Source organism: Malaclemys terrapin, chromosome 8, assembly GCF_027887155.1.
Source record: "Malaclemys terrapin pileata isolate rMalTer1 chromosome 8, rMalTer1.hap1, whole genome shotgun sequence".
Classification (NCBI taxonomy): Eukaryota; Metazoa; Chordata; order Testudines; family Emydidae; genus Malaclemys; species Malaclemys terrapin.
The window spans coordinates 109,463,428-109,477,561 of record NC_071512.1 but is presented as its reverse complement, the minus strand read 5'-3'; the positions used below and the strand labels follow the sequence as shown (position 1 = coordinate 109,477,561).

The 14,134-nt window shown below is 52.5% G+C and overlaps 1 protein-coding gene across 5 annotated transcripts in view; it reads left to right on the top strand.

The window, feature by feature from the left end:
* Nucleotides 1-14,134, top strand: part of PTPRF (protein tyrosine phosphatase receptor type F) — a 570,835-nt gene that overhangs the window by 470,833 nt on the left and 85,868 nt on the right. For all 5 annotated transcript variants that reach the window (XM_054037699.1, XM_054037700.1, XM_054037697.1 and 2 more), the window contains 3 exons: nucleotides 9,313-9,582; nucleotides 11,374-11,955; nucleotides 12,799-12,932. In XM_054037699.1, the coding sequence (XP_053893674.1) occupies nucleotides 9,313-9,582; nucleotides 11,374-11,955; nucleotides 12,799-12,932 (986 nt within the window). The remainder of the gene's footprint in view (nucleotides 1-9,312; nucleotides 9,583-11,373; nucleotides 11,956-12,798; nucleotides 12,933-14,134) is intronic.

Here is a 14,134-nt window from a genome sequence, read left to right as displayed (position 1 = left end):
GACTGAAGGAAATGTGGGCCTGGAATCAGGACTGTGTTGATAACGGACATTCAAGAGGTGTGATCTCTGGTCTTAACACTTGCTCCTGAGTTCCCAGCCTGCTGGCTCTAGTCCCCCCGAATCAGGTACTCAAAGGAATAAAAGCACGGTAGTGCTGTTCTCCTCCAAGCTCCATTACACTCCATTACATTAGGCCTCTGCTGTAGCCCATATTAGCAACTCATTGCCTGTTCTACATCATGTCAGTGTGGGTTAAAATCCTGTCCTCTTTGATCACTGGAAATGACTGACTGACTGTACTGTACACACTGGACCACATGCTGGTTTTTAATTTGCAATGTTTCTTCTGAAAAGCAGGTTTCTCCCCCCACAGCCTCCCTCACCACAAAAGAATGTGATTCGTAAGCAGTCTTTAACCATCAGCCCTCCTCTTTGTGTTCTCTCAGCGAGGGGTGGGGTACAGCCGATATGCCACAGATCTCTAGCTGGAGTGATGGCGTTCTGGCTAAAGAAATAAGATGTTCTTTATCCCTAAGGAAAATGTAACTAACCTTTTACTGTCTCTCCTGCAGGAACAAAAACTGGGACCTCCACATTCATTCTGGGTGTTCTGTTGCTTTGATTTCTTGTCTCTCTCTCACTCCCAGCACAATGCTCCAGTAAGGCTCTCCCGACCCTGAGCTCAGCTGAGACTGCACATGTCTGTCAATTGTCTAATACCTTTCTGCCACAATTAGCTCTTTGGTTGGAGAGGGGGAGCAGCTCTTCCTGGTAGAAGACTTTCCATTTACCACCAGGAACATTTCCTCCAGATTCTAACGTTATATCTACATGTCTATGCTCTGCCCAGTGTGTGGTCAGTGGGTTCAAAGTGCCTTTGCCATCATCTCTATGCTTGGAATGGGAGCACGGGAGTGTTTGGAGCAAATCCATGCGGTGATTAAAGGCGTGCGTGTGTGTGTGTCACGTGTTCACGTGTCTGTGCTTCGAATACTGGCCAGGAGTGGGGCTGCCCACTGAAAAGCACCGCAGCTGTTGGGGTGTGATGTACACTCCTGTCTGCCATGTCTCTGTATGTCTTGAGTCGGTCAGTGGGTGCTTGTCCCTGAGCAGTGCATGTGGAAGCGCTTTGTCCTTTGCGAGTGTGAAGCTGTGTGCGTGCGTTGTGGGGAATCCTGACTGACTTCTGCAGTCTTGTCTTGTTGTTTCAGTGGTGTGCGGACAGATGAAGCTTGGCCTGTTTTTACTCTCTGTGTTTTTCCTTGTCTTTTTTTTATTCCCTCCTCATCTTCATCGCACTCTGCCATCAAACAAAACAAACTTTCATCTCTCAGATCAGCGAGAAGGTTGGTCCTTTTCACTTCTTATCCATCTACAGTACGCCACGTCAGATGGGACTTTTCCAGTAGGGAAAGGAGAGCCAGCCCTGAAAGGGGCGGGCCCTACAGACCCTGGCTCCCTGCCAGGCACGGCCACAGCGCACCCGATGAAATCTGCTTACTGTTTGCTATGACTTTGGTGATGGCATTGATACACTGCTTGCATGCCTTTCTTGCTTGAGAGTTCAAATGCACAGAATATATTTGCATGCAAAACACCAGCTGCGGATTCTGTGTTTAAGGGGAAAGAAGTGCATGCTACGTATGCGGGGTTCTGCCTTCACCCATTACCTGTACCAGGCTCTGCGCTAATACATCTGAACTGCTTCTGTTTCCTGGTAGGAGATCAAGAGCACTAGTTGGAAGCTTTGATGTGACTGATCTCCCCCTCTCGCTGTGTGAGCTGCTGGTGGAGAGCAGGAGCTGCACTTTCTCCTTTTGCTTCATTGTTTTGGGTTTTTAGATTGCTAAACGCCCTTTTGATCATGGCTGTAGGCAAAGGCTGGAGTGCTCCTCTCCCCTGCACCTGTATAAAAAGAGGGGGAGCTGAGGACAATGGCCCAGTGCTCTGGTGCCTTTGTGTTACACGTGGCTTCCTGCTCTTCTGTGGTTCTCACTCCCTTGGCGTGCTGGGATCTCCAGGCCTCCGAGCCCCCTTGCATGTCTGGGTGGCAGGGTTTGCCTTCGCCTTCCTCACTTGTGCTGGCTCTTTGCCTTGCTGGTAGCAGAATTTGACCTCAGCCTTGCCCGGGTGACCCCTTGACAAGCCCAGTTGCTGTCCTACCAGGAGCTCTGGGTCACTAGGGAACGTTGCTTTACCCTCTCTCTGTCCCCATGCAGCTCCGTTGCCCTGAGAGCAGAGTGGGACCAAAGAACAATCACACAGGGAAAGGGCATGGGCAGGTCAAACATTTACATGGAAAGCCAGGTCTAGGCCAATGCTGAGGCCTTTGAGATTTGTGACACATTTAGCACTGATGAAAGTGCTGGGTTTGACAGCCCTGGTGACTGGTTTAATTCCCAGAATAGATCCGTCCTGGGCAGGCCCATTCAGCCCGGGGGCCAGTTAGCATGCTGGTATTGTGATGTGCAGCCCTGCCCCCAGGAGCTGGTGGGACCCTAGCTTGTTTCACACAAGCCACCGAGCAGCCATCTGAGTTGACTTGATTTTAATGACGATTAGAACATGTTTAGCTGTTCCAGTGCAGGATTTACTTAGTTCCCATTTCCCTCCCTGAAACATGCTCCCGTTTCAGTTGTACTGAGGCAGAGGCTCTTGTGTTCCCTCTAAATATAGAATTCTTGGCGATTAGAATTACCCGCCCCTGAGACAACAGTGAAAAGAGAGAAAACCCCAAAGCCGAGCCCCAGAGCCTCCCGGATGTCACTGAATTGCAAGGCTGCGGAGAAGGCTCAGAGATCACAAGAAGAGTGAAGCTCTGGCTCTGTCTGGGCGCGTCTGCATTTCAGTAACACGCTTTAGTGGCAGGGAGCTGAGCAAGTGAGAAAATGGCTATCAGCCAAGAGGAGCAGATCATCTCTCCTTCTCTCCTCTCTCCATTGGCCTCTCCTTCTCACCCTATCAAAAATCCACACGTCCACAAATATTTAATGTGACGGCAGAAAATAGTTTCTAAATATTCCAATGGGATTTGCAGTGCTTATAATTTGTTTGGCACTGATAATTACATCTTACATTTTTCTAGCTTTACTTAAAACTGTGTACTGCTCACCCATGCATTTAATTATTGCTCTGCGACGGCTACAAGGTTATTTATTAAAGAGTTATTTTATCTTGATACAGTGGATCTTTTTTCTTATTCCCCTCCTTAATGTTGTGTTATTTTCATCAGAGAAATTTCAGAGAGTGAATGCAAATTGCATAGCTCCCCAATCTCCGTCTCCCGTACTTTGCTATTAGTATGTCACTATGCTGAATGCTGATGTCTCCAGTGCTGCAGCACTGTAATGATATATCCTCTTTTATATGTGGTTGTCAGCGCAAATAATTAGACCTAAAAGTTATAGCTGAAATATAATCCAAAAATGGCAAGGCCCTGTTTTGGAAATTGTCTATAAAATGTCAGCATTCAAGGATGCATTGGGAACATAAATAGTACAGCATTGTTTGAGCACAAGATTAGACTGTAAATGCATTTTTCTGGTTCCAATTTTTCCTCTCCTGCTGTTGATTCTGACAATAGATTGTGAGGCTCCAGTAACTACCTTTCGATTTGGAGACCTTGCTTAAAAGAGAGAGATGAAAGGTGTCTACAGCTGCGTAAACCATGCAGCCCAATGATCCTGTTTCTAGGAGGTTGTCTCCTAAGTTCACTCCTTCCCCACCTCAAGCAAGTGGCTTGGAGAAAGAGAGGGACTTGTAGGCAGTAGGCTTGGAGTTGGGGTGCCAAGACATTCCGCTTCCCTGGGAACGGCTGCTCTTTTCCCAGGAGGGAGGGAAGAGGAGGGGAGGCCAGGAGCAGAGGGTTTGGGTGTAAGAGGAGCAGCAGCTGGGAGACTGGGGGGTCCCTCATGCCCAGGAGAACAGCAGAGACAAGGCAGCAGCAGAGGCTCTTGTGAACATACATGGGGGGCAGCACTGATGGGCTGGGGGAGAAATCTGCCCTGCCCATCCCTCACCTGCCACTGTGTGATTGGCCAGGGGACTGGGAGCTGGGGATCGGGCTGGTGCCACCATGGCAGGGCAGTGAGAGCAGAAGGGATTCGGTTTGGGAGCCGAGGGAGACCAGGGAACAGGTGCATGGAGTACAGGGTAGTGGGGGGGGAGGAGCATTGAGTTTTGGGGTAGAGGGGCTGTGGGAGCTAGAGAGAGGGGGTCTGTATTTGGGGAGGGTACGGGGGGGCGGGTGACCAGATGTCCTGATTTTATAGGGACAGTCCCGATATTTGGGTCTTTTTCTTATATAGGTGCCTATTCCCCCCCCACACTCTGTCCCGATTTTTCATACTTTCTGTCTGGTCACCCTGGGGGTGGGGGGAGAGGAGTCAGCTGCTGTTGCCAAGATAGCTAGTGGGAAAAGACAACTTCACTTCCCCTTTCCCAGGGCTGCCGCCCTTGTTTCACTTTGGAAGTCTGGCCCCTCCCCACACACACTCTGTAGCATTTCCACTGGGGCCCTGCTCTGCTCCAGCACATGAGAGAGGTGATGGCTCTAAAGGTCTTGGTTAACCCTTGAGTGTGTGAAGCCGTTGGTTGGTGCCCGGAGTCTCCCAGGCTGAATGGGGAGCAGAGAGAGGAGGGTAGACCTGCGGGCTCTTCGGGTGGTGAGGTCACTCTCTCACAGAATCAGAGACTTGGAGGAACAGCCGCTCCAGGGGTGAAAGGAGCAGGGCAATCGATCCAGGCTCTTTGCGCCAGCTGCAGGGAATGTGCACGCTAATGCATGCTAAATTATTAACCCTTCTCAGTCTCTTCCGTCTGCGCTGTGGTGTTGCTTGTTTCTCCCACAGCTCCTCGGAGAATGTGCTCCACGGTCCTTTCACCCTCTCCTGTATGATCCAGAGCAACGGCTCAGGTTGCATTGGGTGATTTACCACTTTGGGGTTCACTTTCCCTCCCAGGCAGGGCGCTCAAAGGGGGAAGCTTGCTGAATTGCTCTGCGTTATGCAGCCTTTCATGATGCCCAGTTCTGGGATGAATGGCAATGAATCTCATTTTTGACAGTCTGCTGGTTTAAATGAACCTCTGAATGATACTATTGTCTGGTGAAATCATTTTAATATGCACAGCAATTTTCCCCATGCTGTTCTTGCAAAACCTCCAAACCACCTTCTTTGATCTTGATCCAAAAAGAAGATTTAAAAAAAAAATTGCAAATTCTTGTCAAGAAAATTGTAGTAAAAAAGGGAGGAAGTTACTGCAAGAAATGGAGAGTAACAAAAATTGCCAAAGCGTTTAGGTGGCATCACAGGCTGCACTAGCTGTTGTGATTTGACTTGTAAATTGGTTTACATTTCTGGAGAGCTGCTCTTCGAGAGAGTTATGCTGGTTTAAATTATTAGTGGGTTCTTATGCTAGGGGAAGCAAGAGACTTACAGAACTGGCTTGAGCCAGAACAGCCTGTGTGGGTGCTATGTAAGCTTCTATGAGAGCTCTACCCGCTCTCTGTAATGCTAACTGACAGCAGCTCTGCTTGTCCCACTGGACCAGCCACTAAAAAAAGCTGCCAATTATCCCCAGATGATGTGCTGGTCTGTGTGAGAGTTCATCTCCTGTATTTCCCTTACCGACGGTCTGGCTAGATTAGAATCATGGCCAGATTCGTAACTAAAGGCATCTCCGAGCCTCCCCCTCCTTCTTTTCCCCTCAGCCCTGGTATCCATTGTTACTAGCCGAGAAGGTGTAACTGAAAGGATGTTGCCCCTCACTCCACTTAGCAGGGAGCCCAGCTGAGCCACCATTGATTTCCCAGCCCCGCTCTGGTGAGGGAGGGAGCCAGCTTTGTGGCAGTTCCTCAGTGCGTCACCAGCAAGACTGAATCAATCTCCCAGAAGTAAACTTAGGAGGCCAGGTTAATCTCCTCACGTCCTAGGTGTGAGCGCACGATGGAGCCTCCTTGCCAGCACTGGCTGCTGGCTGCTCTCGGTACCACCGTGAGGTGTGGGCAGATCAGCTCTCCCTGGGCACTCCAGCTAGACATGCCCAGACACTGAGGCCTGGCGGGGGGTGCAGCAGGGGATTGGGAGGGAACAGAGGCCCTCAGTTGCCCACTGATCTGCAGAACCCTGGCTGGTTCACCTCCAGGGCAAACTGCAGGGCCTTCATGGGCCCGGCCTTTCCCTGGTTCAACGGCCAGTCTCCCTAGGGCCCCAGGATGTTCTGTCAATTCCTGTTGCTTCTCTTTTGCGGTAGTTTTAACCTGGTGCAAATTCTGCACAGATTCTGCTGCCCAGGCCGTTTTGGCCTCTTTGTTGCGGTGAGGCCAGCACAGCCCCCCTGTGGAGTGAGGCCACAGGCAGAGGGGGTCCCTAGGGCCCCAGATCCAAGGCAAGCAGAGCGTGGGAGAAGAAGAACAAAGGCAGTGCTGTGTTTCCACCCATCTTCCCGGCTGTCGAGTAGTGGCCGGTCTGTCAACAGCTAGACCCATGTCCAGCATTGGTGGGAACGGCCTGGCGACACTCAGTGTGACCCAGCGTAACGGGGCATTTGCAGTCAGCTGCAGCCCTCAGGAGGGGTGAGGAGCTGTTCCCACCTAGGATGGAGGAACAGTGCATTCAAGCAATGCACACATGGCGGGGGGGACAACAATCCTTTAAGTAAAGGAGAAATTGTGCTAAGATGTAACCAAGAGGCCTCCAGGGGCCATCTCCCTGCCCCACCAGTCTATGCGACTGTCACTCAAGGACAAGGGTTTGCCTAGAAGCCTTTTCCTTGTATTGATCCGCTCTGGAGAGGGGAGGAGAGAGTATTTTCTTTGCCATTCATCCTGTCCCTAGGCACGCAGACCCCCATCTCCAGTATATTGTCTAGCAGCCTTTTCTCTTCCCCTGCCGACAGCATAGTAAACAGCAGCTTTGAAAAGGGGCCAGAGGTTCTCTCCATAGCACGCTGCGGAATGAACGGAGGTGTTTATCGGCAGATTCACAAGCTGTGTTCCTTCCTAGCAAGGGCTGACAGCGTTCCTCGCTCTGACAAAGGAGAGCCAGGGACTCAAGTCTGAGGGCTACATGTCAGTGGGGCCCAGGGCTCTCTGAGGCTGAAGTGAATGGCAGGGGATAGGTTGGGGAGCAGTTGTGTCTGTAACAGGGGCCCTGTCTATGGGGTGGCAACAGAGGCCGTTCTAGCTCTGTTCTCACAGGATTGGGTTTGAGGGCTGTTTCTGCATGCTGGGTTTTCTGAGACTCCAACCCTCCTGCATGGCCTCTCGGGGAGAAGTCGCACTCGGTGTTTTCCATTGTCCAGTGTCTGCATACCTGAGTCAGTGTGCATCCCCCTTAGCTCATTCCCTTCGCTTTGTGACCCCATCCCGGCCTCTCTTGCCTGCCTGGTGCATGTCAGGTGCATGAACAAGTGCTCTGTGCAGACCTACAGCTTTTCTCTCTCATTTTTCTTCCTTTTGAAAATGCGGGAGGTGCGGGGAGGTTGCTGTCCCTGCACTGGGACCCAGTCCAAACAGCGGCTGGCTGAAAGAATTCCGCACCGTGTTCATTGGAAAATGGAACCTGCCTCCTAAGGAACGGTGCTGGGGCGCTTTGAGTGAAAACACACCATCATGTTAAACCCATCGCCATGTCCATCGAGTACGCGCGGTGTTCTCATGACTGTGTAGCGCTCGAGGAGAGTTTCATTTCTGTCTGCTTGGGGGAGCGCTCCCCTGTCAGGCAGGTAGCACCTCACTGGCGATCACACGTGTAGCTATTGATTGGGGATTTAATAATTGATTAAAAGAAACAACCAGCAAGACTTTGGATTTAGACATCTTAAAAAGCACACGTTATCCTTCCCCCTGGCTGGTAAGGAGCTAATGAGCCCTGTTTTGTCTCCACGAAGATGTGTAGTACACACACATTGTTGACAGCATTGTCTAATTTATCACCAAGTCATAGCTCTGTTGTACATCTAGCGTGGGGGCTTCTGTGTTCAGTCTATTTCTGCAAGTCTGTTGATTTGGGAATGAATCATCAAAGAGCAGTGCTAGTGAAATGGGATTAGGCAGTCAGCCTGTCAGCCGCTGCGCAATTTCCAAAGAGTTTTTGCAGTGCCAAGGCTGATGTGGGACGATGCCCAATGCCACTGTGCTGCCCACGGGCCCTGCATCAGGGAGTCCTTCCAACTCCCCGGGCAAAGTGCTGGGACCTGGAGCTACCGGGATTCCCTTGAAGATCCCGCTCTGTGACTGTTCGCTGCTCTGCCAGCCGTGGTTGCACTGATTGAGAGTAATTGGGAATGGATGGCTCCGTGTGAGTGAGTCAGTCGTGAACCTTCCCTGGGCTTTGGCATTTCCTTTCCAGTGGAGAAGGCTGGGGAGCGCGAGGGTTCCAGGCGAGACACGTTCAGGCAGTTTCCCTTTTTAACTACACACCAAACCGCATTAGCCCAGAGCAGACAGAGATTTACAGGACACAGTTGTGTTTCTCCAGCCCTGCTTAAATAGGCCCATAACACCAACCCCGCAGAAGGGCCTCGTTTCTCAGTGTCATTTCTCGGACTGGAATGCATACAGCTGGCAGCTTTAGAGCTTTATTGTAGCTGAGAGTTGCTTACAAATAAGTCTTGGATGAAATGCCCTGCAAGAGATTGCTATGGAGAGATGCTTTGCGATGAAATACGGAGAAATAGGTCTCCCAAAGTGCTGCCCCAAAGGTGGGACGGGTTCTGGCAACCCAGCGCTCGCCTGTTGAAATGGCGGTGATCTCACAGCCGTCAGGAATAGTGTTTCCTGCCCAGCAAGGTGATCGGATCCGGCTGTGACATTGTCATGCAGCTCTGGTGACTGTTTCTTTTTCTGCAGTAACCCCAGTGCTAATTCAGAAATGCCCCCCCTGCCCAAGCCCTGTGAGGTGTAGGGAGTGGGTGGCGTTGCTCGAAGCTAATAAATTGAGCAGGTAATTCCATTTTTCAGAGCTTCAGTGGGCCCTGTACAAAGAAAGCGTGTGAGTGGCATTTGTGCATGCTTTCCAATTAGAGGGATGTAATGTAAATGGGGGAATGGTTCATGTTAGTAATAGCCTCAGTTTGGGGGGAGTGGATGGGCCAGCCCTTAATGAGTGGTTCTAATAAGAAGCCAGTGGCTAAGGAAGGAGAGCAGCGTGTGTGCAATTTGACAAAGCAGCAAACAGCGTTTGTGCTTCGTTATATCTATCTCTATGGATAGATATACGCCCTGTCCGTGAAAATGTCGAATCCTCTTGCTATAGCTGAGTGCCACGTGCCGATCCAGTGACACCACTAACTGTCTCCTCCTTGTTACAGTGCGGCGTGTCGCACCTCGATTCTCGATCCCTCCCAGCAACCACGAGGTGATGCCTGGGGGGAGTGTGAACCTCACGTGTGTGGCAGTGGGCGCACCAATGCCCTACGTGAAGTGGATGGCTGGCGTGGAGGAACTGACCAAAGAAGATGAGATGCCTGTCGGCAGGAATGTCCTGGAGCTGAACAACATTGTGCAGTCTGCCAGCTACACCTGCGTGGCCATGTCCTCTCTAGGCATGATCGAAGCCACGGCCCAGATCACTGTCAAAGGTAAGACCCGGCACAGCCCCCCCAGCTCTGCTGCTTTTCAGAGGGGTGTGGAAGTGCCTAGTCCTTCCCTGGACTGCCGTTGGGTGCACTCTGTACACTGCAGGGGCACGGCAGCCTCATGGCCCTGCTGCTTGGGAAGAAAGTTCACAACCCGCAACCTGATTTTTCCATTTGTTTTCCAGCTTAGATTTGACTGTTCCCGCCAGCGGCCTGTCTCCTCTCCCTGTGCATGGAGCCCACGCCTCCCTTGGCAAGGGAGAGTGTGGGAGGCTGCTTGCCTGTGGACAGGCCCTGATGTGCCAAGAGGCATCACTGGGGCTCCAGGGTCTGTTTCTCCGGGGGAATTCTGACTCAGGTCTCCAGCCAGGCCTGGCTCAGCCCCTGGCAGGTTGCAGCTGCGTCTTAGCAAGGGCACCCTGAGGCCCCGTGACCCAACCCTCCTCCTTGTCAAGGGACCCATTTTAAACAGGGATAAACCCGGTGCGATGCCCTTGGGCTGTGTGCATAGGGACTCACCAGTGAGTGAGCTCAACTGCCCGCTATGCCCTCAGCCTCCACCCTCTTTCTTGCCCTCTCTCTGCCTCCCTCATCCCATCCTGCACTGTCTCTAAGGTGTGGTTCCTGCTGTAACACTGACAGGCGTTTCCTTCCCTTGGCCCCAACGTGGGCTTCACCTCACTATCGATTCCTGTGGATGCAAAGCCCTGCGCTCAGGGCCAGCTCTAGGATTTTTGCCGCCCCAAGCAGAAACAATAAGGAAGTGTTATTTACTCCTCCATATAGCACAAGAACTAGAGGTCACCCAATGAAATTAATAGGCAGCAGATTTAAAACAAGAGGAAGTATTTATTCACACAATGCACAGTCAGTCTGTGGAACTCTTTGCCAGAGGATGTTGTGAAGGCCAAGACTAGAACAGGGTTGAAAAAAGAACTAGATAAGTTCATGGAGGATCGGTCCCTCGATGGCTATTGGCCAGGGTGGTCAGGGATGGTGTCCCTAGCCTCTGTTTGCCAGAAGCTGAGAATGGTCGACAGGGGCTGGATCACTTGATGATTCCCTGTTCTGTTCATTCCCTCTGGGGCACCTGGCATTGGCCACTGTCAGAAGACAGGAGACTGGGCTAGATGGACCTTTGGTCTAACCCAGTTTGGCCGTTCTTATGTTAACACTTCAGTGATCTCAGTGTCAGAATTCCTGTGGCCCAATATATTGTCTGGTTACGGTTTGACATGCCACCCTGTGAAATAACGGCTGTAAAAGTTGGTAGTTTCTCTGGCTGCATGTACTGTAATACTTACCGGGCATCCTTATCATCCGCCCGTCTAACTGCACTTGCCATGAGCTCCCTGCAGCCTAGCATGTTGTCTTTGTGGAGCTAGTGGCGTGGCCCCAGATTGTGTGTGGTGTTTAGGCCGTTTTACTGCGTCCCTTTGTGAAGCTTACTCCTGGGGGTGCAGCCTACCCCAGGTGAGCACCTTTCAACTGCCAGCTCAAGACCCCGACAACAAGCATTCCTGCATCCCTCTTAAATTACCTTTATTTAGCCTGCTGCTGGCAAGTGCTTCAAGCACGTCTAATAATATGATTGCTCTGTTTATCCTCCCATTAAGAACCACTTCATGCAATATATGACGATATAAAAATGCATGTTTCAGAGTATGAAATGATTTCTGCCTTTTAAAGAAGAATGTTAATGGGAGGTGCCAGCTCCATTTTTATCCCTCTGCACATTACAGGAGTTGAGCTGACTGAATTATTTAAAATGCTTCTCTCTCCTTCCAATCCCAGCGCTGCCGAAGCCACCGACGGAGCCGCTAGTGACTGAGACAACAGCCACCAGCGTGACCCTCACCTGGGACTCTGGTAACTCCGACCCCATCTCTTACTATGTCATCCAGTACAAGCCCAAGTCCTGGGAGGGCCCGTTTCAGGAGGTGGACGGCGTGGCGACAACCCGCTATAGCATCGGTGGCCTCAGCCCGTTCTCGGAGTACGAGTTCCGCATCATTGCCGTCAATAATATCGGACGGGGGCCTCCTAGCGACCTGGTGGAGGCGCGGACTGGAGAGCAGGCTCCTTCCAGCCCGCCCCTGAAGGTCCAGGCACGGATGTTGAGTGCCAGCACCATGCTTGTGCAGTGGGAGCAGCCGGAGGAGCCCAACGGACAGATCCGAGGGTACCGGGTGTACTACACTACGGACCCCCATCTGCCTCTGAGCATGTGGCAGAAACACAACACAGACGACAGTCACCTCACCACTGTGGGCAGCCTGATCACAGGGACCACCTACAGCATCCGTGTCTTGGCCTTCACCTCCGTGGGAGATGGGCCTCCCTCGGACATCATCCAGGTCAAAACTCAGCAGGGGGGTATGTATGAAACCTTCTTTCTTAGTGCTGCCGTCCTGCTCCCGGTGCTGCGTGTCCCTTGCGCTCTGCCCCCGCATGCTGCTCTGCAGGGCGCCTTCTGTTTATCGGGCTTCTGAGCCCCGCTGGGTGCTTTACCAGTCACATGCCAGAGTGACAGCTTAGTGCCAGAGACAGCAGCTTCACACCGTTAGTGAGTGTCGGGGGGAATCTGTGTCAATTTCAGCAGAAATAACGACCGTAGCGACTTGTGTTGGACTCTGGCTGGACCCCCGTGGAGGCCGAGTAGCGCACCCCTGCTGCCGTGCGGGCTGTCTCTGGGGGGGTACGTCTGTGCAATGGAAGAGGCCTAGGGTGCAGATTGAATCAGTGACTAGAACGAGCATGGCTTGGGTAGCTCTGGTGGGTCTGCGCTGGAGTTGGATGAAGTGAGTCCCAGCTCCAGCAGACAGACAGACGCACACTAGTTCTGGCTGAGCGAGTGCGTTAGAAAGCGCCGTGGAGCAGCGGGAGGGGCTGGCCGCCCGAGCACGTACCTAGGTTTTTGGACGGGATCGTACTGGGGTCGTTGGCCCCTCCCACGGCCGGGCTGCACGACTGTTTTTAGTGTGCTAACTCGGGGAGAGCTCAAGCAGGTCTGTCTGCTCGAGCTGGATTTTCAGCTCCACCACCCGCACACCCTTGGTCACCGGCCTGGCCGGAAGGACTCATCGCCTGGCCTGGCCTGAGGGCCAAGGTTAAATACAGAAGATCCTTTCTAGGGCCAGGTTCAGCCTATGGGAGCAGAGTCTCTGCTGCCCTTTGTAGCGCCCAGGCCAGCACTAACTGTATTGTATTGGTCCCCAGTTCCAGCCCAGCCAGCTGATTTCCAGGCAGAGGCAGAGTCTGATACCCGGATCCTGCTGACGTGGCTCCCAGCCTCACAGGAACGCATTACAAAATACGAACTGCTGTACTGGGAAGGAGAGGATGGGAGTCAGGTGAGGAGTCCGCCTTGGCTGCGGCCAGTGAATAGTAGGGTCAGAGCGTGATGATCCAGCGGCTGGGAAAAGGCCACCGCTACCGTAGCTGGAGTATCTTGGGGCTGCTGCATGGCAGGACGGGAACAGAAGTGTTTTCTCCCTCTTGCGTCTTTAGCGTAGGGTGAAACCTAATCTCAGCCTGTCTCTCGTACACATTGCTTCTCCAACACGTGGTGGATTCCCATCGAGTTAGTCTGGGGTCTGTGATCTGAAGCTCTGGTGCCTCGAGAAAGCACAGTGCAATGATCTCTGGGTTTTAGCAAGGCATTCCTAGTGCTGGGCTGGCAAGGGACATGCGCAGGGTAATGAAAATAAAGCTTTCAAATGGGCTATAACATTGACTACAAAACGTGGCTGCACGGCTCCAAGACCAGAACTGCTTTGGAGGCCAGGCGGCCTTGGCAGCTGGACCTTCAGGAACGGCCATGCAGCCCAGGAGAAGGATGTGGAGGTGTCCTGGGGAGAGTCCCTCCAGAATCCATGTTGGGTCCCTGGAACAATCAAGACCATCCCAAAGCAGCCATCTCAGATTTATCCCTGGGGCAGTGCAGCAGACCCAGAGCCCTGGTGTCCCATTGCTGCGTGTGTACGTGGTCCGGTTCCCTGTATGTTTCTGCCAGAAACAATACCAGTCGCTTTGCAGGCTGAACTCCACTGAACAACAGTGAGTTCCTGTAAGCAAGCCACTCGCCCTTCCTGCAGGACAGAGGTTGATGGAGCGCTCCAGGGGACCCGCCTTCCGCCTGGGCATCTCCAGGCCTGCTACAAACACTAGCCAGTCCATGAGGTGGGGCTTTCTCCCCGTGTCACAGCCAAGCAGGGATTCCCCAGGACTCAGTGCAAGTCTGAGACAGAGCACGGAATAGAACCCAGCTGTCCTGAGTCTCACGCCTGTAGTTAATGGTGCTCCCACAACCTGGCGCAGGGAATTAGCGCTGTGCAGACCGGCGCACGGCGTGGGCAGCACCGTAAAGCTGAGCGACTTCCCTGAGGAGTCGTGGCGGTTTAATTCAAGCAGCTCGGGGCACTGGAGGGGTGTTTGGCAGCACGGGGAGCTCAGGCGCTCGGGGCAGTTCTGTGAGCCTGGCTGCTGGCTCCCCCTGGCCTCGGGAGCTGATCCCCGGGGAGAAATGTTGATCTGCTCTTCTCTAACTGTGAAA